Source organism: Pundamilia nyererei, unplaced genomic scaffold, assembly GCF_000239375.1.
Source record: "Pundamilia nyererei isolate P.nyererei 1_Seehausen unplaced genomic scaffold, PunNye1.0 scaffold00435, whole genome shotgun sequence".
Classification (NCBI taxonomy): domain Eukaryota; kingdom Metazoa; phylum Chordata; class Actinopteri; order Cichliformes; family Cichlidae; genus Pundamilia; species Pundamilia nyererei.
The window spans coordinates 70,647-95,807 of record NW_005187836.1 but is presented as its reverse complement, the minus strand read 5'-3'; the positions used below and the strand labels follow the sequence as shown (position 1 = coordinate 95,807).

At 39.6% G+C, this 25,161-nt stretch overlaps 1 protein-coding gene across 1 annotated transcript in view; it reads right to left on the bottom strand.

Moving 5' to 3' along the window:
• Positions 1–21,435, bottom strand: part of lrp2b (low density lipoprotein receptor-related protein 2b) — a 41,359-nt gene extending 19,924 nt beyond the window's left edge. Inside the window, exons 1-45 of the mRNA XM_005753510.1 lie at positions 21,369–21,435; positions 19,732–19,842; positions 19,427–19,549; positions 18,793–18,909; positions 18,589–18,699; positions 17,263–17,379; positions 17,037–17,153; positions 16,630–16,773; positions 16,048–16,164; positions 15,663–15,791; positions 15,288–15,457; positions 14,964–15,187; positions 14,495–14,701; positions 14,205–14,407; positions 13,779–13,919; positions 13,330–13,539; positions 13,009–13,201; positions 12,583–12,708; positions 12,331–12,461; positions 11,661–11,798; positions 11,191–11,469; positions 10,859–11,098; positions 10,618–10,740; positions 10,300–10,416; positions 9,793–10,170; positions 9,356–9,604; positions 9,043–9,251; positions 8,764–8,948; positions 8,382–8,610; positions 7,937–8,114; positions 7,257–7,385; positions 6,908–7,074; positions 6,208–6,351; positions 5,532–5,641; positions 4,843–5,046; positions 4,569–4,801; positions 3,534–3,770; positions 3,223–3,414; positions 2,640–3,112; positions 1,767–2,214; positions 1,510–1,675; positions 1,227–1,385; positions 844–1,133; positions 508–711; positions 141–383 (exon numbers count right to left, since the gene is read on the bottom strand). Coding sequence (XP_005753567.1) covers positions 141–383; positions 508–711; positions 844–1,133; positions 1,227–1,385; positions 1,510–1,675; positions 1,767–2,214; positions 2,640–3,112; positions 3,223–3,414; positions 3,534–3,770; positions 4,569–4,801; positions 4,843–5,046; positions 5,532–5,641; positions 6,208–6,351; positions 6,908–7,074; positions 7,257–7,385; positions 7,937–8,114; positions 8,382–8,610; positions 8,764–8,948; positions 9,043–9,251; positions 9,356–9,604; positions 9,793–10,170; positions 10,300–10,416; positions 10,618–10,740; positions 10,859–11,098; positions 11,191–11,469; positions 11,661–11,798; positions 12,331–12,461; positions 12,583–12,708; positions 13,009–13,201; positions 13,330–13,539; positions 13,779–13,919; positions 14,205–14,407; positions 14,495–14,701; positions 14,964–15,187; positions 15,288–15,457; positions 15,663–15,791; positions 16,048–16,164; positions 16,630–16,773; positions 17,037–17,153; positions 17,263–17,379; positions 18,589–18,699; positions 18,793–18,909; positions 19,427–19,549; positions 19,732–19,842; positions 21,369–21,435 — 8,482 coding nt within the window. The remainder of the gene's footprint in view (positions 1–140; positions 384–507; positions 712–843; positions 1,134–1,226; positions 1,386–1,509; positions 1,676–1,766; positions 2,215–2,639; positions 3,113–3,222; positions 3,415–3,533; positions 3,771–4,568; positions 4,802–4,842; positions 5,047–5,531; positions 5,642–6,207; positions 6,352–6,907; positions 7,075–7,256; positions 7,386–7,936; positions 8,115–8,381; positions 8,611–8,763; positions 8,949–9,042; positions 9,252–9,355; positions 9,605–9,792; positions 10,171–10,299; positions 10,417–10,617; positions 10,741–10,858; positions 11,099–11,190; positions 11,470–11,660; positions 11,799–12,330; positions 12,462–12,582; positions 12,709–13,008; positions 13,202–13,329; positions 13,540–13,778; positions 13,920–14,204; positions 14,408–14,494; positions 14,702–14,963; positions 15,188–15,287; positions 15,458–15,662; positions 15,792–16,047; positions 16,165–16,629; positions 16,774–17,036; positions 17,154–17,262; positions 17,380–18,588; positions 18,700–18,792; positions 18,910–19,426; positions 19,550–19,731; positions 19,843–21,368) is intronic.
• Between the last annotated feature and the right edge of the window lie 3,726 nt (positions 21,436–25,161).

Here is a 25,161-nt window from a genome sequence, read left to right as displayed (position 1 = left end):
TAGTTTCTGGGGAGGAACGGATGGAGAAAACAGTGACTTCAATCTCATCTTTTTTTATTTTTTTCTGTGTTTGCAGTAACCATCTCATTGTCTAACATAATCAAATCTTAAGCCCAACAATTAGTCTCGTCATTACTCACGGCAGTTGATTTCGTCGGAGGTAGCGTTGTCCCGACAGTCGTTGTAGCCATCACAGACAAAGCTGGCGCTGATGCAGCGTCCGTTAGCGCAGGTGAACTCGGTAGCAGGGTTACATGTGGGGAAGGGGCAGCCCTGTTCATCACTGTTGTCACCACAGTCGTTTGTGTAGTCACAGGTGTAGCTGAGTGGGACGCAGCGCCCATTGTCGCAGGTGAAGTCTGTGGCTGAGCAGGTGTGGAAGGCTGGGGAAGGGTTAAAAGAAACATGAAGGCTTTTGCAGATGTTGGTATAGCTGTTTGCTTCTTGGCTGGCTAAGTTTGTCTGTTTAAATAAGATATTTTGAAAAAAAATGTCCGGATTTCTCACCGCAAACTCTCTCAAGCTCATCACTGTTATCGTGGCAGTCATTGTAGCCATCACACTTCCAACGTGCTAAGATACAGTTACCATTGAGACAGGTAAACTGATCTGCCTGACAGCGTTTCCCCGTGTCTTGTATACAGTCTTTGCCATTGTTTGCCAGATACCAGTTCCCCTCATGAGGACACTGGCACTCAGGGCCGATGGGACCTGAAAAACCACAGGTAACACAGATACCTGAGGTAAGATTCCTTGTATATTTGCTGTCTTTTTCCTGTTGTCTATTACACAACTTAAGGTGGGATTTGGTGCCTTTTTGTGCATCAAAAAGCCTGCTCTTACCAGAAACACAGACATGACTGCAGCCACCGTTGAACTGCTGACAGAAGCTGGAGCAAATCTCCTGCTTTGATTCAGCATGAACGTGAATGTCTTTTGGTAGGTATTCCAGATTCTGGGCTAGCACTGTAAAGCCAGAGCCATCATTCTTACTAGCCCTGAAGACACCTCTTTCAGTCCAGTCGGTCCAGAAGATATCCTGCTTGTAGACAGTCATACCAAATGGATAGCTGAGCCCTTGCATGATCACTTCTCGATTCTCACCAGTCAGGGTCGACCGCTCAATCTTGTCTCTGTAGAAAGAAATTAAAAAAAAGAAAAGAAAATCTGCTGCTTAATCTGTCTCTCTCCTAATTTTTAATTTATATGAGAATAACTAGACATACTGTGAAACATCGACCCAGTAGAGCATCCTCTCCTCATAGTCTATAGACAGTCCGTTGGGTGATGTCAGACCCGTGCTGATGATGACAGTCCGGAAGCTTCCACCCAGTGTTGCCCTCTCAATCTTAGCTGGAGATCCCCAGTCAGTCCAATATAAGTAACTGGAAAGTGAGAAGCATCAGACAGAGTAATAAGAGGGAGCTCAAAGCTATACTTGATAGCATGTTTAATATCTGAAAGTCATCTTCAATCTTTGGACATTTGAGAATATTAGTTTGCTTTTACCCATAGCATGGATCAACAACGATGCCTTTGGGCCAGTTTGCAGGGGCTATGATTGACCGGTTACCTCCATCTACTCCAATCGACTGGACATTACGTTTAAAGTAGTCGGTGAAGTAAAGACGCTTGTTTATCCAGTCAAATGCCAAACCCTCTGGATTGTCCAAATCTAAGCAGCATTTAGAGGATTTGAAATTAAATAAAGTCACAAATGAGAAAAATGAAATGATGGATGTGAAGAGTGATAATGCTTAACTCACTTGAGATGATAGTGACAGGGGGGCTGGTGACAGATGTTGTGGTGATGTAGCCAATCCTGCTCCGACCTATCCCGACATACTGTGTGAAGAAAATTCGTTTCTCTCGGAAGTCATAATCCAGGCCCATTACGCCATTGCCCAAGGTCACAGTTGGATAGGGTAGACTATGATCCGTTGGGTCTAACCTCTGGCTATTTAGCGTGTAGCCTGTGGAGAAAACTAAGAACTCATCCGGTTCATAACCACATGATACTCCATTACCAAGAAGTGTCCCGTGGGCACAAGCGCATTTAGGTCCTTGCTTGTCTGGAATGGCAAAGCAGAGTTGCTGGCAGCGTCCGTTGTCTTCGTGGCATGGGTTAAATCCTACCAGATTGGCAGATGTAGGCTGGACATGTGCGTCAAAGATGGTGACGTCCATCAGCTCATCGAGATTGTCTCGGATTACCTGGTAACACCAAAAGTTGTTATTTCTTTGTCAGATAGCATAGGCATAGCACAAGTGAAGAATGATTGTTAAATGCCCACAACTAATTCCAACTGCTATCACAAAAAGTATGCCAATTTTTTGCTCGCTGTTAGCTCAAACTCTCTCTTACAATACTACAGACAGAAAAACGGTTCTTATGTACCCAAGCTAAATTTGACGAGCACTATTATATTATATTATATTATATTATATTATATTATGTTATATTATAGCTTAACTATTAAGCAAGTAAACCAAAAACTGACATCAGATGTATTTAATTTCCAGATTCTTAAAAGAGGATTTTCTGTTTACCTGTACTTTATATTATTGTAAGCTATCACTGGAGAGAATGACAGCTAAAACTACAACTGTGTGCTAAATTAGACAAATTCAATGTTCACCTCTGGCTGGTCGGTATTGGCTGGGTCCTTACTGGCTTGGAAGAGCTTTCCAAGCCTTTTATCCACCCACAACATGTAGTTTCCTAATATAGCTAGTCCCATTGGAGATGGATACCGGCTCCCATACCGGATAATCTGCCTCTCTGTGCCGTCTATGGCCATGCGTGAGATCATATCAAGAACATCATCTGTCCAGTAGAGGAAGTTATTACTATAATCAACTGTTAGGCCACGAGGTGATGCTAAGCTCTCTGATGCCAACACTGTGCGGTTTGTGCCATCCAGCAAGGCCCGCTCAATCTTCGGTGTCTGACCAGCATCAGTCCAAAAGAGGTAGCGAAGTTTAGGGCTGACAGCCACATCCCGGGGCTGATCCTCAGAGGACTTAATGAGAATCATTCGGAAGGTCGTGTTGATAGCCATCACCTCCAGGTAGGTTTCGGTTTTATGAGCATTGGTGAAATACAAGTTATCTGAAAAAGTAAATAGAGAAATTCTACATTATTTTTGTAGATTCTTTACATTTTACATTAATGCTAGTGGAGGTGGATGGATAAAATTGTTGGTGGATGTTGCCACATACTTGCAATCCAGTCAACAGCCAGACCCTGAATGCCTCTTACGCCAACTCCTGAAGGGAGAACTCTGGTGTAATGCCCTCCATCAGTTCTGGCTTTGAAAATACCCTTGTATGTGGAGTAGGTGCTGTTCTCAGTCCAGTACACATAGCCAGATTTAATGTGGGCATCCACCTTATCATGAATGACATATGATGCTGAGAAAAATATCAGAGAGGAACTTGGGTTAACGGAAAGTTGATGATTATAATCTATGCTATATAATATGAAAACAGGTTTGAACTTCATATTTCACAACAATAAGAAGCCAACATACATCCGCCAACAGGCACCATAGCTTCAGAGTGGTCAGAGCTGTTTACGTGGAAGCCACGGATATATGAGCGAGTGGAGACAACGGCGAAAGATTCATACTCTTGGCAGCTGGAGCCATCTGGAGATGGGTGAAACCCTGTAGTGCAGGCACAGGTCTTCTTATTGTCGGGTTTGGGCAAACAGAGGTGCGGACAGCCGCCGTTGTTGGAGCTGCAGGCATTAGTGGTTCCTGCTGAGTCTGAGGTGGAAAAGACAGGGTGGCGAAGGCCAGCGTTACTGGATGCCCATATTTGACTGGAGAATAAGAATTTATACCAGATCTCCTGACATGAAAAGGGTTTGACTGATATTATACAAGTAATTTTTGTGTTGTGCCGAATCTGTGACTTTCAGCAAGAGAAACTCTTTGATCATATAAACTAAGTATGGACTTTGTTTTTCTTGTAATTAAACCTGCTTCCCAATATCCTCACATACTTGTCTTCTTCGTATTCTGCGATCTATCTTAAACACAGAGGTGATGCACCCTTTTTTGTCAGGAGTCCTAGACTTAAATGCAGCTTAACATAGACAAAGACATAGATGTAGACTTGATTTACACAGTGGGGAAATTCACTTGTTCCAGCAGCACAAAGAACAGGAACAAAAAGTGAATTAGAGATATATTAGAAAAAGAGAAAAATGAAAAAAAAATGAGTAAGAGAATAGAAAAAAGGCCAAAATATAGTACTACGTACAGATATGTTCAATAAAAAAACCCACAAACATAGACAGTATTGTATATTCTACTATGCACACACAAGTGAAATCTCCCAAAATGAAAGATCATTTACTTTTTGTGAAAAACAAGAAAATGTTATGAGCAAAACACAAAAAGCTAGATTCAGAAAACGAAATAAAATTAGCCCTAAATATCATTCCCTCAGTCACTGGCTGGTATTAATTGTTATATAATCTAACCAGTCTGCATGAGAACACCAAAAACCCAAAGAACGGACACTTCTGTAGTTATTTGAAAGACACTTGATTCACATACTGTCTCTTGCATGCACTTTGAGACCATGGAGGCCAGACATGCCGCTCCTCATCACCACCATATTGGCGCCAGTGTCCTTTTCCACCCTCTCAATGACCTCATAGTCCAGGTCAGTGTAGTAGAGGTAATTTTGGTAAATAGTCAGCCCCCATGGATGGGACAGACTGCTGACCACTGTCACACGGCTTGCCCCGTCCATAGTGCCACGCTCAATCTGGGAAAATAAGAATGAACTGAAAATATTAAAGTGATCACATTTCTAATTAAAGTCTACATATTAAACAGGTAACTTGTACTAACCACCCCTGTGCCAGCCACGCCCCAGTACAGTTTCATGGTGGAGATGTCAGCAGTGATGAACCCTATGTTAGCCATGCTGCCTGTGTAGAGGTTCACAAGGTTGCTGCCATCCATGTCAGCGCTGGCGACCTTTGGAGGAACTCCACTGTCCGACCCCTTGTCTGACCAAAATAACTTTCTGTGGATGGAAAGGTTAAACATGACAAGTGATGTGATCTCAGCGAGTCATACCGCCAACTTCTCCTCCCATTCAGTCAAACGTCACACCTATACGCAAGATTTGCTGCTGGTGCCACACTAATGCTGATAGGTAACAGGATGTTAAAGTCCAAAAAACAGAGATTTCTTAGATTTTACGCTAAAAAAGTTACATTAGGTTAGTTTAACTAAAATGGAAAAATACTCTAATATCATGTAGACATTCAGTTAAATGACGTCTTGGACCAAGTTACTGTTTTAATTGGGTTATATATGTCACAGGAAGCAAAAGTGAGGGGAATATGTTGCCAACATATTCACCAGCCAACTATTGTCTTCTTAATGGTAATGAGGGTGCTGTGTACTGTGTAGTATGTATTATCTAAATATAATAATAAAAAAACTAAATAGCGCTGATCAAGGTAATTATATGTATTTATAAATTTTTATGAACATGTGATTTACCCTCGGGCTGGATCCAGCACAATTCCAATGGGCTCTCCTACTCCCTCTGGTTTTCCGTTAGAGGTGATAAGGATTTTCCTGTAATGCTCACTTCCATCAACACGGATAACCTAAGTGCGACATTGTATTTTATTTACGTCTACTAAAAAAAAAAAATCCCCAATAAATAATAAATGCAAAAAACCAAAAGGCAAATCATAACCTGCTGGTTAAAACAATAAAGGTTAATTTTAGCACTGAGCAAATGTTCAGCAGTCGGGCAAATTGAATTTGCAATCAAAAAGATACAAAACCTCTGAGTTAACCATGCATAGCATTTTTAATTGTAGGTTGTTGTAATAATTTGCTAAACTAAACTTCTTCAAGTAACAAAAATGTGAAAATATATCGATTTAATAAATAATAATAATAAAAATAAAATAAAATAGTAATATACCACAATAATATCCAACAAAAAAGGAAAAAAAAGGAAATGAGTATATTTGATTTGGGGTATTTTTGGTAATTAAACACAACATCATGACGACATCTGTATTTAATCTTTTTTGCCACGGTGTTTTCTGATCTCTTCTAATTCAAGTGTTGTTTACTTGTTTGCAGGTACAAGTGAGCCTAGGGATGACAGCATCTTATCAGTAATTGATAATTAAATGATTCTGTGTCTCACTATGCTTACTTCAATGGTTTTGGCAGTGGGATTGGTGTAATACATTATTCGGCCTATCCAGTCAAAAGCCAGACCGGCTGGTGAGCCCATGAAAGCAGCTGGAGCAAACTGAGTTTTGTTTGTTCCGTCGGTTTTCACTCTCCAAATCGAATCCTAGCATGAGAACAAAAGAGTCAATTAATTTAAAAGAATTAGATAAGATAAGATAAGATAAAACTTTATTAATCCCTCGGGTGGGTTCCTCTGGGAAATTCGGTTTCCAAAAGCACAGCACCGACAGAAGTTACAGAGTAACAGAATATTATATATACACACACACACACACACATACATATATAAATACAGAGACATATATAAATAAAATATACGAAGGGGATAAATAGAATAAATAGGAATAAAAATAAAAATACAAGTGAATTGCACATTTCAAGTATTGAGGTCTATTGCACCGTTGACTATTAACAAAAGTATTGCACAAAAAGTATTGCACAGTGAGGTGCAATTATTCAGAATCTGCAGGTACTATTGATGTGTACTGATCTCATTTTTCTTTTTAAACTTATTCAAATTTAAAATGAAATACAATTTCCTTCCTAATATAATGAATTGATTGTAATAAGACATCTTAGAATCTATGCATGTTTCACACTCAAATCTATTGCATGTTATAAAACTCTTTCCACCTCTTCAGTTTAAGACCTCCACTCACAGTGCTCTGCACCCAATAGACAAACTGCTCCTGATCATCAAAGTCAATGTCCTGCCCCTGGCTGATGCCAGACACTGGGGTCATTGCATTGTTGGAAGGGTCTGTGGGATCCAGGGGAATGCCAAAAATCACAGTATCCCTAACCACCATTAAGAAGGGAGTCTCATCTAGAAATGAATGGAGAAGAACAAAGAGATGCACAGTTGTAGGAGGGATTTTTTTTTTAGCAAAACATTTACAAAATGAATATTAACCACGAGCAGAAAACTCATTACTGACACTGATTTGTATTCAGCACTGTTAAATTCTGCGAACAGTGAGTCAGAGAAAGGTGTAAAACCAAAATTACCTTTAACACAGGTGCGCTTGTCAGCATCCAGCTTCCAACCTGATTGGCAGTGGCAAGTGTAGTACCTGGGTCTCAGTGTTGACAGCAGGCACAGCTGAGTGCACAGGTGTTCGCTGCATGGGTTGATGGCTAAACACAAAAGCACAGAGTCACTTTCAGCCTTGAAATCGGATTCATTAAACTATCACACTGGTATCATTAAAAGAAGAATTTAGTGAACAAACAGATGACAAATGAAAGGAACAAGCTGAGCCTTCCACGCTCACAGTGAAGGGATCTGGTGCCTCTGGGAGCATTTTGCTGGCATGATTTGATCCACCTATTTTCTTTAGGGTATCAAAATTGTGTCCCAGGGGACCAGAACTGATAAGGACCTCCTCCATATCCATTCATACTACCCCAAAGTAACCAAGTAATACATAAACATTTACATGACAGAAAGTTGTTGTTTATTCACTATTTACAATATAAATTTCTACTTTTATAGTGGGTTCACAATAGAAAGGAAAAAAGAACATTCTCTGTGAAGAGTTAAACTTTGTTTAACTATTACAGTAGAGCATCACTGTAGTGTGTGTGTGAAACTCATGTACTCAGTTATTATAGACATCAACACATTTTAATACACTTCTTAAAGCTACAAGTATCCAAGTAAGATTTGTTTTTTATTTGAAAACGACCTGTGGGTTGTTTGATGGGATGAGCCATCACAATGCCCATGGGCTGGTAGACATTGTTCATGTGAGTAGTGATGTTGCCACCATGGAACTTGTTGGTACTCATCACCTTGCTGGTATAATGTTCTGACCAGTATATGGTGTCTTCAAAGATGGTCATACCATATGGGTGCTGGAGAACCTGGTGTTAGACACACAAAGGATAAAAACTTTTTGTGAACAATGATTATATTTTAAACGTAACACTCATTGTATTTGAATGGTTTATGCCAGTAACCTCCAATAACAGACATTATAACACCCCTGGCTTTAATGCATGTGGTGAGGAGTGACACCAAATTGTCTCAGTTCTCTAAACAGTGTTGAAAAATGATTAAAAGGGTATAAACTTTAAACAAGTAGTAAATATTTCCTCCTTATAATGAAAAACAGGAAAAACTAAACTTACCACATCGCTTGCCATAACCTGATATCGGTTGTTTCCATTATAGTCACAGTAGTCAATATATCTGAGATAGGCGTCTGCAAAGTAGACTCTTTGTGTGGTGTAGTCCAGGGCTAAGCCATTGGGCCAGTAGATCTTAGTGCTGACGATGACTTTTCTCATGGTTCCATCCATGCTGGCCTGCTCAATCCTGGGGTTCTGGCCCCAGTCTGACCAGAACATCAGGTTGGTACTGGCATGAATGAGAAAGACAGAGAGGTCAATGATGTACTTCTTGAGTATGGTAAAAAAGGGTGAAAATGTATTTATAAAGGGTCTTTTGCTTAACTATTAAATTAAATAATGTAATACTAGCATAACATCCATGTAACTTGAGTGTACTTACTGGTTACGGGGGTCCAAAACCAATCCACGGGGGTTGGTAATATTTCTACTCATGAGGACCTTGCGATAACGACCATCCAGAGTGGAAACCTCAATGTTCTCCATGACAGAGTCTGTCCAATACAGATTCCGACCAACCCAGTCGACAGCAATACTCTCTGTTACCATCAGACCAGACGAGAACACCTAAAACAACAAGGACATATTGTGCACTCACAAAATTAAACCGTTCATTTAAATGTTGAGATTATAAAGCAAGAAACTCTGTTGTTAGCCTTACCGCTTGTTTGCCAGTGCCGTTCTGGTAGGCACTCCATATCTTTTTCTCTTTGGTATCAGCCCAGTAGATTTTGGAAGTGACACTGTCAAAGTCTACAGTCACAATACTTAAACCGGTGATCACTGGACTCATCAGGGGTGGTCTTATGTTGACTCGGTTGGCAATGATCTGGCTACGTTTGGCAAGCAAAAGCACAGCTGCACTTGGGTCTAAAGATGGAAAAAGAGCTTGTTGGTCACTGAAAGAACTGTAGTATCTTTATAAGTATCTATATAAGTTACACAGTTCCTGTATTGTGTTGCTTGTTGCTTACTCGTAGCTTTGCAGGTCCGTCCATCTGGCTCTAGGAGGTAACCATCAGAACAGTGGCACCTGAAGCTTCCTCTTTCATTGTAGCACTGCTGGCTGCAGAAACCAGGAACCAGACACTCGTTGATGTCATCGCAAGTCTTTGAGTCATTGAGGAGCTGATATCCTGGTGGACAGGTGCATTCAGCCCCAAATGGGCCTTGAATACAACTGTCGCTGCAGCCCCCGTTGCTGAGTGAACAGTCATCTTCATCTACAGGAGTTAGTAATATAATGTATTAGTAATATAATGCATTTGTGTCTTAAATTCTAGTACATTTGTCATTTTGTCTTACTTATACCAGTTTTTAAGTAATATAAAGCATTTTAGCTATCCTTAATTTCTTTTCTTTTTATGTCCATTTAGAGATTTAAATGTTATACACAATGCATTTAACTCACTGCAGATAGGTGACTCATCTGCTCCATTGGGACAGTCCCTTTGGCCGTCACACACCTTGTCCTGGTCGATGCACACCTCACTGATCGGACACAGCCACTGTCCGGAGGGGCAAGTAAACGGAGGGGTGGGGCAGTTCAGTTCATCACTCATGTCCCGGCAGTCATTTTCGCCATCACACAACCAACTCATTGGAATGCATATCTTGTTGGCGCATTGGAAGTAGTTGGATCTACAGGTGACAGGTGGGCAGGAGTTGTGTTCATCAGACCCATCCTCGCAATCTGAGTGACCATCACACTCCCACTCATCTGGTACGCAGAAACCGTCGCTCTGGCACTGAAACTCATCATCGTGGCAGAGGCCTGGACCTCGGGTGGCTGGAGTTGTCAAAGAAAATAAATAAATAAATAACTAAAACTTCATTGACTTTCTCTGATAAATTTGAGCAGAGAGTGGAATTCCCAATCTATAATTATACAAAACATTATTCTGTGCAGGTAACATACGGCAGCCTTGTTCATCAGAATGATCCCTGCAGTCAAACACTCCATCACACCGATAACTTGAATAGACACACTGGTCCCCACTGGCACAGGCAAACTCAAAGGAGGAACAGGAAAACTCTTAAACCACAAAGGAAACAGAAAACAAAGAAAAGACGAGTAAACTTTTATGGCACAACAACAAACATATGTTCAATATGCCAACTACAATCAGTGGCTTGCAGCTTTTTGCTGCCATCAAACTAGTTGCATTAAATATACGATGTTGCTCCAAAGATCTAAAAAAATTACTAAAACATGGATGAGTTTCCAGATACGTACCACAATCTTTCTCATCAGAGCCATCCAAGCAGTCTTGGTCTCCATCACAAACATAGAAGCTACTGATGCAGCGATGATCGGGACACAAGAAGTAGTTTGGAGGGCATGTGGTGATGGTTGAATCTGATAATCACAAACAGAGCTCATTTATTTATTTATTTTTAAACATGTATGTTAATATGTAATAACATAATAGCTGTATGTGCAGCAATTCAAGAAGACTTGTGGGATCTGTGCTTACTGCAGTTGTGCTCATCAGAGCCATCCCCACAGTCATTTTCACCGTCGCACACCCATTTTGCAGAGATGCATCTGTTGTTGTTGCAGGTGAAGTAGCCGGATGAACAGCTGGTAGGGACACGAGTGGGACAGTTAATCTCATCTGAGCCGTCTCCGCAGTCGTCCATGCCATCACAGCGCCAACTGGCATAGATGCAATGCTTGTTGTTGCAGGTGAAGGCGTACGGAGAGCAGGTCGCTCCTGATAAAGATAAATGAGGCGATCAGTTGGATTACTTAAAAATATCTTCTTACACTAACTCCTAAGCATGTGCGTTTTTCTTTTTCATTCACCTGAATCTGTGCAGTTGGCCTCATCAGTCTGATCTATGCAGTCAACAATCCCATCACAGCGGTCAGAGTTAGGTCGGCAACGTCCTTCGTCACACTCGAAAGAGTAGTCCCCGCAGATGTTGTCAGGTGGAGGAACGGAATCGTCCTTGATGCAGTCCCTCTGATTTGACTGAAGTTTCATACCATATGGACAGCCACACACTCGACCAAAGTTGGGAGTTGGAAAACAGAAGTGGCTGCAGTGTCCATTTGGCAGCATGTTACATCGGCTATTGAAGGCTGTCAGAAAGATCACAGAGAAGAAGTCAGTAGGGTCCTCGATTGCTTTATCACTGCTCATGTGTTGTCTTGACCCAGGAGATCATTTGCTTCCTACCGCCACTCAAAACTCCAAAGTCCTGGTCCTATAGCACTAAACTGCACCTCTAAGCACTTTCCAGAATCCAGTGTCTTTCTTTGGATAAACTTACTGCTGTGGAGGTCAGCTGTATAGGCCTTGATATTCATGATGCCGGTGATTCCTTGTCTGACCATAATGTTCCCACCACCGTCCCTCTTCCTCATCTCGAATATAGCACTGGTCCTTGTATCAGACACATACAGGTAGTCTACAAGATAGATATTGCTGCGTTACAAGCAGTTGCATATGTAACTAAAATACATTAAATGTTATAAATGTGATTTAGTGGTTGTTACAAGCTGGTAGAGTGGGTCAGCTACCAATCACAAGGTCGGTGGATCAATCAGTTCCTGTATCCTCCAGCTATGTGTCAAAGTATTCTTGAGCAAGAAACTGAAACCTGATTTGTCCCGATGCATCCTTTGGAGTGTAAATGCATATGCACTTGGGCATAGATAAAAGCACTGCTTGATTGTGTATTTGTTTGGGTAAGTGAGATTTGCAGTAGAAAGTACTTTGAATACTAAATTGAGTAGAAAAGTGCTATGTAATTTCCAGTCCATTTACCAATTCCATTTTTGGAATTGGGGAATATGGAATAGATGCATACTGTAGAAGCCAGAAGGTAATCAAATAACAATAATAAGGCTAACCTTGGTTTCCTTAAGAGCTTGCTTATGGTGAGTATGGTGTGTTTGTGTTTTGTGCAGTATTCTGAATGAGTGTACAGTTGAATTAACCTGTATAAACTGTCAAAGAGTAGGGCTGAGTGATCTGGCCGATGTTGGTAAATGTCTGTCTGTCACTTCCTTCAATATCAATGTGGCCAATCTGATCAAGAAGGGTATCGACCCAGTACAGCCTGTCATTCCTGTCAAAGAGAAATCCACAAAGAAGAAGTGTAGCTGAGTCATACAATATACTGTTTATTATTCCTTAAATGGAGCCAAGCAGGTATTCTCATAACTGACATAGTTGACCACTCTACTTACATATAGTCAACAGCAAGCCCAAATGGCCATCCCAGTGTTGTGTTGACAAGAGGGACAGCATTGCTGCCATCAGTGAAGCCTCTCATTATTACTGCTGGACGATACCAGTCAGACCAGAACAAGTAGCTGTGGAGAAATGTTTGGTGAAGTAATGCAGTAGACTACAGTGAATAATGACAATTGTTATCCTGAATATAAAGGGTGGAGGCCCATGTGATGGCTGTGGTTTAGGAAGTAGTAGTGTAGAGTAGTGAGTATAGTAAAAGTGGTTTGAATAGACAGCATTTTTTTATGATCAGAAAAATCTGAATAAAAAAATATTCATTACCATTTATTGTGTTTAATTTCCTTCCTGTCTCTACAAACTAAAACCTGCTCAGGCAAAGTATCTTTCAGGAGTTATTTGTGATAAATCTGATAACTCACCCAGCACTAGGATGCACTGCAATTCCCTTTGGGTTCCCTAATCCCGTCACAATGTCTCGTCTGGACTTGTCCGTGACTCTGAAGGCTACCACTGAGCTGTAGGTGCTTGTGGTCCAAAACAAAACTTTTGAGGTCCAGTCATATGCCATGGCATCAACTATCCCCACTCTGTAGCCTGTCAAAATCTGCTGAACTGAGATTGGATAAATATAATAGGTGAGATCGCTTTGATTAAAGACTGTAACTATATCAAGGTTAGGTTATAAAACTCAGCACCTTAAGTGCCACTTTTTCTTTTTTTTACCCAAGTCAAAAACTTACCACTGCCATTGAGGTTCGACTTATAGATGAGGCCTTTGGATCTGTCGTTGTAGAAAACAGTCCCCTCATTGCCGTCAAACTCCATTGCAGAGCCAGAAAAAGACGCCCCGAGGCCTGTGAGGGGCAGAGTGATGTCCTCCTGCGTGGACAGATTCAGTGGGATTCCCCGCACCGCCAGTGAGGAGGCCACCAGCAAGTAGTCCTTCACCTCTGCACAAAAAAATAGTGCCAGGGCTTATTACCATATAAACTTGCTGTTTAAATGATATATTAAAAAAACCCTTAAAATTCCCAGATCTAGCTTACCAGAAAGGATTGCAATTTTTTAAATTGTCAGCACATTATTATACATTTCTTTAACTATTTTTTTTTTACCCAGAATAGAAACACGTATATAAACACGTGTATAAGAGAAGGGTAAGGTCATTTTACAAATTAGATAAACTTACTGAAGCAGGACCGAAGGTCCGAATGGAGGTCATAGCCATGGCGACACTTACAGCGGAAGCCCAAACCATCATTGTCAGTGCGGTGACTTAAGACACAAATTTGCTCACAGCCACCATTGTTTCTCCCACAAGGGTTCTTCACTGCATTACAAGACAGATGTCATCATTTTATGACATCACTCAGTGTAGTATGTAGCTCTTATAGATAACAAAGAATTTTCTTTTTGTGATAAGATAAAAATTTGTTCACAACACAGTTGGTAGATTTTTTTAGTCGAGTAAGCAGTTCACGATATCTGGAGAAATACATTTTTAATATTGTATTTTTTACCATAAATTAAGAGGCATCTTGTTACATTATATTCAAGGGAAAGCAGACATTTTAAAGTTGTTTTCCTCAGACTGAATGTGACTGAATCTCCTTACCCAGAGGCTGCATGAGAGGGTGGGAGACGACAACATGGCCTGGCCGGTTCGCGGCACGATAGAGGAGGGTTGGGTTGCTGCCATTGAAGCGATTTGATCTGATCACACCCATCTTGCTCCAGTCAGTGAAGAATACGTGGTTTTCAAATAAAGCAATTCCAAAAGGATGTGGCGACTGTGTTCCACCGTTGAGGACTAATTTTCTATGTGAAACAAGTACGCCTTAGAAAGAACATCAAGGAGGATACAACTGAAGGATGTCAACAATTTATTTCTAATGTAACCTTTACCTGTCCAAACCGCTGTATGTGACAGTCTCCACTGTGTCAAAGTGGCTGTCAGACCAGTAGACCCTCTGGGTGATGATATCAAGGGTAATTCCTGTTGGCGTGCCGAGCCTGCTCTTTACCAGCTCGAAACGATTGCTGCCATCCATGAAGGCACGTTCGAGCTTAGACTGCACATTGTTACCACCCATGTCTGTGAAGAACATGTAGCTACAAACCAAAAAAAAATGTAAAAGGATGTTATATGAGTTATATGAGCAAAACTCAGGTGAACTCAAAGACTCTTGGACATCCAATCTTTTACACTCAAATTATCTTTAACTCACAAAATTATGATGTTTATCAAACTTTTTTCCTGACACTGAATTTGTAGATGAAAAAATTGCCAGTAATTCAAAAACTAATGCCCAAACCTAAACTCATATTTCAATCTTTTTGTGATTATAAAACCACGTCATTTATTTAAACTCACCCTACTGTTGGGTCCAGGGCGAGGCCATGAGGAGTCCGCAGGTTTTCAGCCACCAGCGTCACTCGATTTCCTCCATCAAAGTCACACACATCAATGCGCTCCACCCTGGCCTCCAGTACATAAAGTTTGAGGTTGATCCAATCAACTGCAATATTCTGGACGCTGTGAACCGAATTATTCAGAATTGCCTTAATGTCGCCTCCGTAATAGTTGGCGGAATAAACCTGGCAAAAGAATTTCAAAGTTTTGGATTAATGTTTGTTGTATAAAAAATAACAATAAAACATAATCAAGAACTTCATCAGACATTAAATTCAAACTGACTTTTTTGGTATAAGTATCACTCCAGAAGACTTTGTCATTGTGCCAGCTGTAGGCGACTGCCACTGCTAAACCTTTTCCCTGGGATGGCACCAGAATCCTGACAATGCGCCCGTGCAGATCAGCTATCATCACATCACCCCCATTGGTGAAAATTAGCTGTGGCAGCCCAGCTGAAAAACACAAATAACAGACACTAGAAAATGTAACCATTGATGTAATTGCAAACAAAATATGAGGAAAAGAATGATATTTGAAGATCGTTGTCACTCAGCTGGACTGTAAACAATAATGTCTTTTTAATTTAATGATTTCAGTCTCATCTTTTAAACAGCAAAATTAAACACAGGTACCATGACATGTGTGCACCCTCTGTACCTGACACATTTGCTCTGCAAACATGACCTTGCTCCAAGACGTATCCATCAGCACAGCTGCAGTGGTGTGTGCCAGGACGATCCTCACACAGCTGGTCACAGATGCCCCAGATCTGACAGTCATTGTAGTCTGGGCAATAGAACAAACAGCCATGTTTTGGATGTATAATGTGAGGGACATTATAGTAAGAGTCTACACAAATGATTTGCAGCTAGAACACACTGAAATTACACAGTTTATGCTTCCTCAAAGCTCTGTGCTTTTTCCAGGACGCAAAACACAAGTTGCTAAAACTGTGTGTGCTGTCGATGTCTGATTCAATTTTTAACACTGCCACACATAGAGACGATGTTTTTAGGGAAAAAATACATATAAAAGAACTCACCTACACACGACCGACTGTCATTGGCTACAATGAAGCCATCAGGGCAGTAGCATGCACCACCCTGAGGAGATGGGTGGCAGTAGAACTCACAGCTCAAGGCTGAGCACCTTTCCAGGCCTGTGAGTCAACATCACACAAATGAACATCATGGACAAATGTAAACAACGGTAAAAGTGTAAAATTAATCCTATTCTAAGAAGCTTGGATGCCAGGACGTTATTGGTATCGTAATAAGCTTTATAGGCCTGAAAATGACCTGCAAAAAGTTAATATTAAACCAAGTGTGTGTTAAGGCAGTGATAAGGAATGCAAAAGTTATGATTATAGTATCTGAGCAGCTGACATCTGGTAAACATTTGTGATTACTCGACACTATAGCCAAAGCCCTTACACCCAAATTTATCAAATTGCGGTTCTGAAAACGTGAGACATTCTACACTCGACAAGATCTCGATCACTTCAATTCCTTCAGATTCATCTCATTTGTTGTTGTTGTTGTTTTTTAGATTAAAGGCAGGTGTGACATGATACTATCATAAATGGTAGAATTCTTAGTGCGGGACTTGTACACGTCAGGCTTACCGCAGGTTTGCTGTGCAGTGGTGTTGGTCTCATCTGTGCCTCCAGGACAGTCAGGCTTGTCATCACACACGTTTCCCACTGGTATGCACATGGTCGAGCCTGGGCATCCCCACTCACCGGGGTAACAGTCTCGGGAGTTACTATCTGAAAAACATTGAAAGACGTATAATTATGTTAAAAATATGCAAACATTCTTTCATGTTGTTGTGAGGAAAAAATCTTTCTTGATTTGTTATGATGGTATAATTTGAGCTTTAACTCTTGAAGAGTGATTTCAAAACTCAATGAACCTTCTAATACGTCTAATAGTTAAACTAATCTTGACATTTTCATGAACTTTTTAAAAATTATTTTATTGAAAGTCATAAACAATGTCACATATTAGTAAATCAGTCAAGTTTTCTCACCACATCCTCGCTCATCACTGTAGTCCCCACAGTCGTTGAACTTGTCACACACCCACTGCTGAGGAATGCAACGGCCACTGGCGCAAGTGAACTGGTTGCCACTGCAGCTCTGGTAATCTAGACAACCAGTAAGTTAAATGGCAGCCTGTGCTTATTGAACACAATTTAAAATGTAAAAGAGGCTCATAATTAGCTAGCATGTGTGTTCGGTCTCATTCACCCGTACCACAGTTTTGCTCATCACTGTCATCCCCACAGTCATCCCAGTGGTCACACACAAATGACATCGGGATACAGAAGCCATTTGCACATTGGAACTGGTGGATGGGGCAATGCTGAGTTGCTGAAAATAAAACAGAGACTGGATTTACAGGAGGTCCAGCAATATGTTAATTATTAAAATGAGTTATGACTCACAAAAACTAAAGTAACAAGTGAACACATCTCAATTTAGGTTCATCAAAATCACGAGGAGTCCAGACTGATAAAGATCCAGAGGTACAAAGGTTGAGACTTTACTGCTCTCTGGCACCATAGACTGCTAAACTATAATAATGCATAGCTGGGCTATCATTACCTGTAAACCAAATAAAATTAAAATACTTCATAGCCATTATGCAGAATAAAACTGGCTAATTAGGAGTTAAGCATAACTATCAAAATATATAATATGAAAATAATAAAAATGAACTTTAAAAACTTTTAGTTGCTTTAAAATACGGCAACCGTTTTGTGAATATGTTCTTTAAGCAACTGGGATGAAAACATTCTGCAATGTTGCTGCACAACATCATTTCATGCATCATCTTAACACCCCATGCAGGACCTACCATTAGAGGCCAAACAAATATGGTGTCTGGAAATGGATTTTTGCTATGTTTATACAACAGGAGAACACTAATAAAATTTAGGTAATAGCATATTTTAAAAATATAATTAATAGAAAAAGTATAAATATACATAAATTTATTAGAATTTTTGTTAAATTAGACGCAGAAGAGACTACAGAAGCCTATTTCTGCTACTGAAGAATTTTTTTGCCGTCCATGAGGCCCAACATCAGGTTGGTATCTCAAGTATCTTGAAATTCTGAGTTTAGTATGACAAAAGTTTGACTTGCTCACAATTAACCTGAAGTTTTGAGTCAAACTTTTGAGAAATGTAACTCAACATGTTGACTTAGCTGTGCTCGGCACTTTAAGGCATGTAAAGGTAAGATAGGTAAGAAAAGTGTTGAATTTTAAAGGTGCAGACAAGACAATGGAAGCTAGTTTCCACAACTGAAAAATGTTTTTCTCCTGTTGGTGAGTTCAAATTTCAGATTGGTATCTTAAAATTCTGACTCACTAACTCAGAATTTTAAGTTATCAATCTCAAAAGTTCAAGTTACATATCGCAAAGTTTGGATTGACATAGTAGGTGGAAATCTTGAGTTCAGTATGTTGAAAGTCTGACTTGCTCAGACATAACTTGAAATTTTGAGATAAATAACATTTTTTTTCCTACTTTGGTGGAGTTGAAAACAAGAAGAGTAGAAGCGTTATCTACTCACTACAGTTGAATTCATCAGAGCCGTCTCTGCAGTCTTCTCGTCCATTGCAGTGCTGTGAGTTGTTGTAACAGGCCCCGTTGGCACAGGTTTTCTCAGTGCATTGTGGATAGTCTGCAAACAACAAGTAGTTCCTCCATTACAATTAGAATACTATCATCTAGTAAAGTAACCATGGCCGGTTACATCTAGATCTAAAACTCTTACTGCAGTTATTCTCATCAGAGTTGTCCACGCAGTCCTTTACGTGGTCACATCTGTACTTGCTGGGGATACACTGGCCCTCCCGACAGGTGAACTGGTTTGGGCTGCAGGTCCGTCCACCTGAACCAAAAATATGAAGCTAGGCTTGTTTCAAAAATCCACTTTGTGGGAGAATTAGACTTCTAACAAGGAGCATAATGTGATTATAGAATTACTTCTTGGTTCAATAAGTCTTTGCCACACTCAAAGCCAAACACAGACTTTACAAAAGAAATGGTTCATAATGTAGATTGTCTGTTATAACGGGTTTGTGTAATGAATAAACCACAGTGTTAACTTTAAATTCATGAATATTGGAAGACCTAAGTTTTAACATTAGATACTTGAAATGCTTAGTTTAGATAGCTTCTTTTACAGATCATTTAAAGAATCAACTTTTTTTTAAATTTTGTATAGTTTCTGTTCCTTTTGAAATGATGAACAATACCTTTAGAGGCCACCTAGTTTAAGTCTTCATTACTTCATTATAAGTACACATTTTTTTTGTCTTGTGATTATGACAGTTTTCAGGACAAACAAAAGTGTTTGTTCATTTCTCTGTTCTTTGACGCCACGTTCAAGCATTCATTCTGCATACCGCAGGTTCTTTGCTCATCTGAGCCGTCGATGCAGTCCTCCTCCCCATCGCAGACAAATCCTGATGGGATGCATTCACCGCTTGTCACACATTTAAATTCCTGTGATGTGCACGACGGAGGTGCTGCAACAAAAGGAGCAAAACAGTTGTTTAGGATACAAAAGAAATGTAAGTCATACAGTTTATGCTTGGCTTCACATTTCTTCTCTTTGTTTTATTTTTGTTACATTAGCAAGAGCACATGTACCAACATATGTCTGACTTCTTAAAGGGATTTTTTTTCTGTGATTGTTTGCGATGCTTACGACAGTTCAGCTCATCTGAATCATCTGTGCAGTCTTTCGTTCCGTCACACCTCCAGCCTATGTTGATGCATTGTCCATTGTTGCACTGAAACTGATCACTTCCACAACTTCCTGTAGAGAGATAAAATATCTTTCTTTCTTTTTTTAATGGCCAGCATGTGTGCTTCACATGCACAGATTTGGTTAGAAATCGTTTACAAAATATACATATAAAAAATAGGTGGAAATCAGGCAGCTAGCTGATATTTAATTGCTTGAAGTCCACGTTTCTTAAGTAAGATGAACATGTTTTATAGTTTTCTTCACAAATGAGTTACTATGTTTATGAGAGCTACTTCCTCCGTGTGCAGCTTCTGAACTTTAAACATGTGAGTCGGCGTTTTAAACATGACTAATTAACACCTCAGCAGTCCAACTTATGACCCAGGAGATTATGAGACCATCATTTTAAACTCATTATCAAACTTTAATTTAGCACAACGTTAACTGAATTTGTGTACTTAGTAGAAAAGCTAGCTATTTTAATTCTGCTTCATTTTTCTAAATGAAATTTGTGGTTAAACATTTAGTTTTGATTGCAGTTTGGTTTTAGTTAAGAATGGGTTTGCTCTGTTGTTGTTTAAAAAATGTTAAAATTTATTAGATCGCCCTGGATCACTTCGCTCTTAGACTGAAGGCTTACTTGTTGTTCCCAGAGTATTTAAAAGCAGAATGGGAAGCGGAGCCTTCAGTTTTCAGGCCCCTCTTCTGTGGAACCAGCTTCCTGTTTGGATTTGACAGACAGACACCCTCTCTACTTTCAAGATTATGGTTAAAACTTTCCTGTTTGATAAAGCATATCGTTAAAGCTGGATAAGGTGATTCTCCCTTAGTTGTGCTGCAATAGGTGTAGGCTGCTCGGGGCTTCCCATGATGCATTGTGTGTTTCTTCTTCAGTCACCTTTCTCACTCACTGTGTGTTTACACACCTCTCTGCATTTAACTATTAGTTATTATTAATCTGTGGCTCTCTTTCTCCCCTCACACCAACAGGTTGCAGTAGATGGCCATCCTTCCCTGAGCCTGGTTCTCCCAGAGGTTTCTTCCTGTTAAAAGAGAGTTTTTCTTTTCCACCAACACCAAACCTCTTGCTCATGATGGTGATATGATTTTGCCACATCTTTTCTTTTTTTTTTTCTCTTTGTATTAATATGTGGTCTTAAGCTCATGATATAAAGCACCTTGAGGGAACTGTTGTTGTGATTTGGTGATTTATAAATAAATAGGAACTGAAGTTATTAGACTGAATTAAACCAAACTGCTAAAAATTAAAACCAAAAACATACAGTAGTTTCTTGTTTTTTTAAAAATATTATTTTAGTTTTGTAAGTACACAACATGTTTTCAGATTTTTAAAAATTTACTTTTTGTTTAAGTTCAGTTAACTGAGATTTTTTACATTAAATTATAGCATTTATTTTAGGTAGTGGTTAAAAGTATTAACTTTTTTCAGATTTTAGAACTCAAATCACTTACAGAAATTACACATTTTGGTGAAAAAAATCACTGGTATGACACAGTTTTCCCCTTTTTATTGTACTACTAGTGTATTACTTACCTAAAAGTATGCTTTCTTGAAATGAAGAGTGCACACCTACCTTGAACAAGTTTAAATCCCTGGAACAGCAGCAAAAGAATTAGAAGATGAAGACCTTTAAGGTCCATAATTTAAAGCTCTATTTTCTTTTGGAGTGATCTTGTCTTCCTCAGGTCTGGCGTTAGTTTGACAAAGTATGTATGCTCATGTTAAATCTGTGCCCTTACTCTCCCAAACCCAAAAGAGAATGACTTCAGATAGTAGATGTATGGCTGAGACCAATCAAGGAAGGAGTGATCTGAGATGGAGTTATACAGCTTTTTATGGCCAGCTATTTTACATAAACTTCATCTAAGATTAACTTTTAATTGTTGGAATGTTGTCTATGTCAGCAAGAAAAAGCAACTTGTCATATTTGTGTAAGATTATTTAAAAAAAAAAAAAAGGTTAACTAAGTTAAAGCATCGATTATTGGTTCCTTTTAAGTAGCTGGAAGTAGTTATTTTTTAGTTCTATATAAAACATTAGGAATTTATACATTTTAAATTTTGTTGGAAATGTAATGACTATGATTGAGGCATGGTTGATGCTGCCAGGCAGGTTGAAATTAGTATTTCAGAAACTGCTGATCTACTGGGATTTTTTTCCAAAGATCTAAAAAAGAGAAAATATCCAGTGAGCAGCAGTTCTCTGGGTCAGAATGTCTTACTGATGTCAGAGGAGAATGACCAGACTGCTTTGAGCTGATAGGAAGGTAACAGTAACTTCAACTGTACCTTAAAGCAAATTGGCTTTTGGAGCAGAACAACACACCAGGTGCCACTCCAGTCAGTTTAGAGCAGGGAAATAAATATTGTCTGATCAAGCTTGTCTTCTGCTGTGACATTTAGATGGTAGGGTCAGAATTTGGCATAAATAACATGAAAACATGGATCCATCCTACCTTTATGACCTCAGTGTACACATCTACAATTTTTCCAGCACCCTGTTGAATCTACACTACTGGTCAAAGGTTTAGGACCACCCTAATATTATGCTGAAATGAAAGCATAATACAAATAAGCAGTTGGAGTTAAAAAAGAAATCATGTAATCAATTTATAGACCAAAGCATATTCTAAACTTTTGACTCGTAAAAGTAGCCACCTTTGGCACATATAATAGCTGAACACACCTGTGACATTCTTTCAACAATAGAAATCAAATATTCTTCAGAAAGTTCTTCCCATATCTGTTGGAGATGTTCCCATAAATGTGTGGCACTCATAGGTTTCTGTTCCCTGAAAAGGGCCTTTTTGTATAATTCTGTTAGGATGCCTGGGTCGTTGACCCAGGGTTTTGAGTTTATTATATTATTTATCCTTTCTAGTCTTTGGTTTCTTTGTTAGAGTTTTATCTTATGGTTTATGTCTCTGTGTTCTCTAGTTGCTCGATCTCCCCTGTCAGCTGTATCCCTTTGTCAAGTTCGTGTCTCTGTGTTATGTTTCCTGTTTTACTTTGAAAGTCCATGTCTCATGTAAATGCGTCTGGTTTTGCTTCCTTTGTCTCGTTAGGCCTGATTTGCCCCAGCTGTGTTTCCCTCCTGTTACCCATTCCCTGATTGCTCCCTCTGTGTATTTAAGCCCTGTGTTTCTCTGTCTGCATAAGTTTACGTTAGAGTCTCAGTTTTGTTACTTTTGGAGTTCAGCCTTAAAGCTGTATTTAAGTTCACCTTTTGTCTCAGACTGTCTGCACTTTAGGTCCTTTTCCTGCCTGCATACAGCCTTCACATAACAAATTCTGATTTGTACATGTTTCTTCAGTTTTGGGAAACCTTACCTTACCTCTGGCAGTTCACCACTTACCTTTGTACCATTTCCAGCTATTCACTGGACTTGAACAACTTGAATTGGAAAGAATAGCTGGAAAAATTGGGGTGTTCTAAAACTTTTGACCAGTAGTTTATGCCACAAAGAATGACGGAAAAGGGGGTATTACTTAGTACTTAGTACTACCAAGATCTAATTAGTAAAGTGTGTAAGTGTATAAAAAAAATTGTGATTTGCATGAGATTTAATCATGCAAGATACAACATCACACAGCATCAATATTAATCATAGTTAATGCTGTTGTATTTTGACAGATGTATTTTTTGCACAATATACACTATTAAATATTGTGAGCAATTTTTGCACAATCAAAACAAGCTAACAATTTTTCACACAGGTCTTTCATGTCCCTAAATCCCCTCCCTTCCAGCACACACAAACAACAATAAGTCAAAGATGCTGCCTTAGTGTCAAATGGTGCCACATCACTGAAACATCATCACATTTTCTGACAGTTTCTGCCAACTTCTTTATTGCACTTTATTACTACAGTGTATGACCTTGTCAAAGCAACTCTGCTCAATTGCTTTATAGCACAAATGGATGTCTCCTTGCAGGAGAAATACATAATGATCAATGTTCTTCCAGAATAAATGAAACTAAGCCTAGTGAAAAATACTGCATGAGTGAGAGGTCTGTGAGAAAAGCTTCTCTCTGAAATTGTTAAAATTATGTCAATCCCACATTTAAGATTGAAGCCTACCCCTAAAAAGAAAAAATAACAGAAATTGACATAATTTAGTATTTTGGAATTTTGGAATTTTGGAATTATAATTAACTCTTTCTCTGTCCACACACACACACACACACACACACACACACACACACACACACACACACACACACACACACACACACACACACACCTTTCTATAACGGTTCCTCTTCTTGCTCCTGTTTTTTCTCGGGTCTGCTGACGGAGGTATTCACTAAGCACATCATCAGTTGTGGGGATCTTCATGATGTACTCATAGATCATAGTTCTGACACTCTAGTCCTCAACCTGCTTCACTTCTGCTTGATGTACACTCTTAGGGTGAAACCCTCCGTGCATGGTAAGGAGCTTCCTTGTCTTGATATCAGTGGCTTCTATCGCCTTCTTTGACCAGCTGATTATCCCAGCAGGGTATCTGAAAGAGCCTTTCTGAAACTATGCATGATCACTCCGGTGTTGATAGTCCGTTGGAAGGCTGGCTGACCTCAGTGTTTGGACGGTGGAAGGGGGTTATCGCTTCGGTCATGTTTTCTTTGTCTGTTGTGGTGGGTATTATGGTTATTTGTTGTTGTTGTCTCATCCCTTGGGCCAGAAGAATGGTCAAAAGTATGTCTGTGAGGGCAGTGGACCCTGGAGTCATTACTCCAATGTCCATAATGCCAATGATGCATGTAGAACTGAATGTGTAGGCCAAGGAGGGACACAACTGTTTGTGACCTCTGGATTCTCCAGAGGTCAACAGAGGGAATTGTAGAATAAGGAGGGGATGTTTTTCTCATTATCATTTAATATTTTAATATGGCATTATTAGTTCATCAGAAGTATATAATCAGCTTTGCATTAAACATAAATTGAAGTTTTTTGACCCATGTACATGCTGGATGAAGATGTTGATGTGGTAGAGAAATATAAGTATCTGAGCTTCCACACCAACAACAGACTGAACTCGAATACCAAGACAGGGAACAGGCTCAATTTCCACAGGAAGCAGAGATTCCTTAGTAGCCACTGGCTTGCAAAAGTATTCGGCCCCTTGAACTTTCCCACATTTTGTCACATTACAGCCGCAAAAATGAATCAGTTTTGTTGGAATTCCATGTGAAAGACCAACACAAAGTGGTGTTCACGTGAGAAGTGGAACGAAAATCATACATGATTCCAAACATTTTCTACAAATACGTAACTATAAAGTAGGCTGTGCGTAATTATTCAGCCCCCTTTGGTCTGAGTGCAGTCAGTTGCCCATAGACATTGCCTGATGAGTGCTAATGA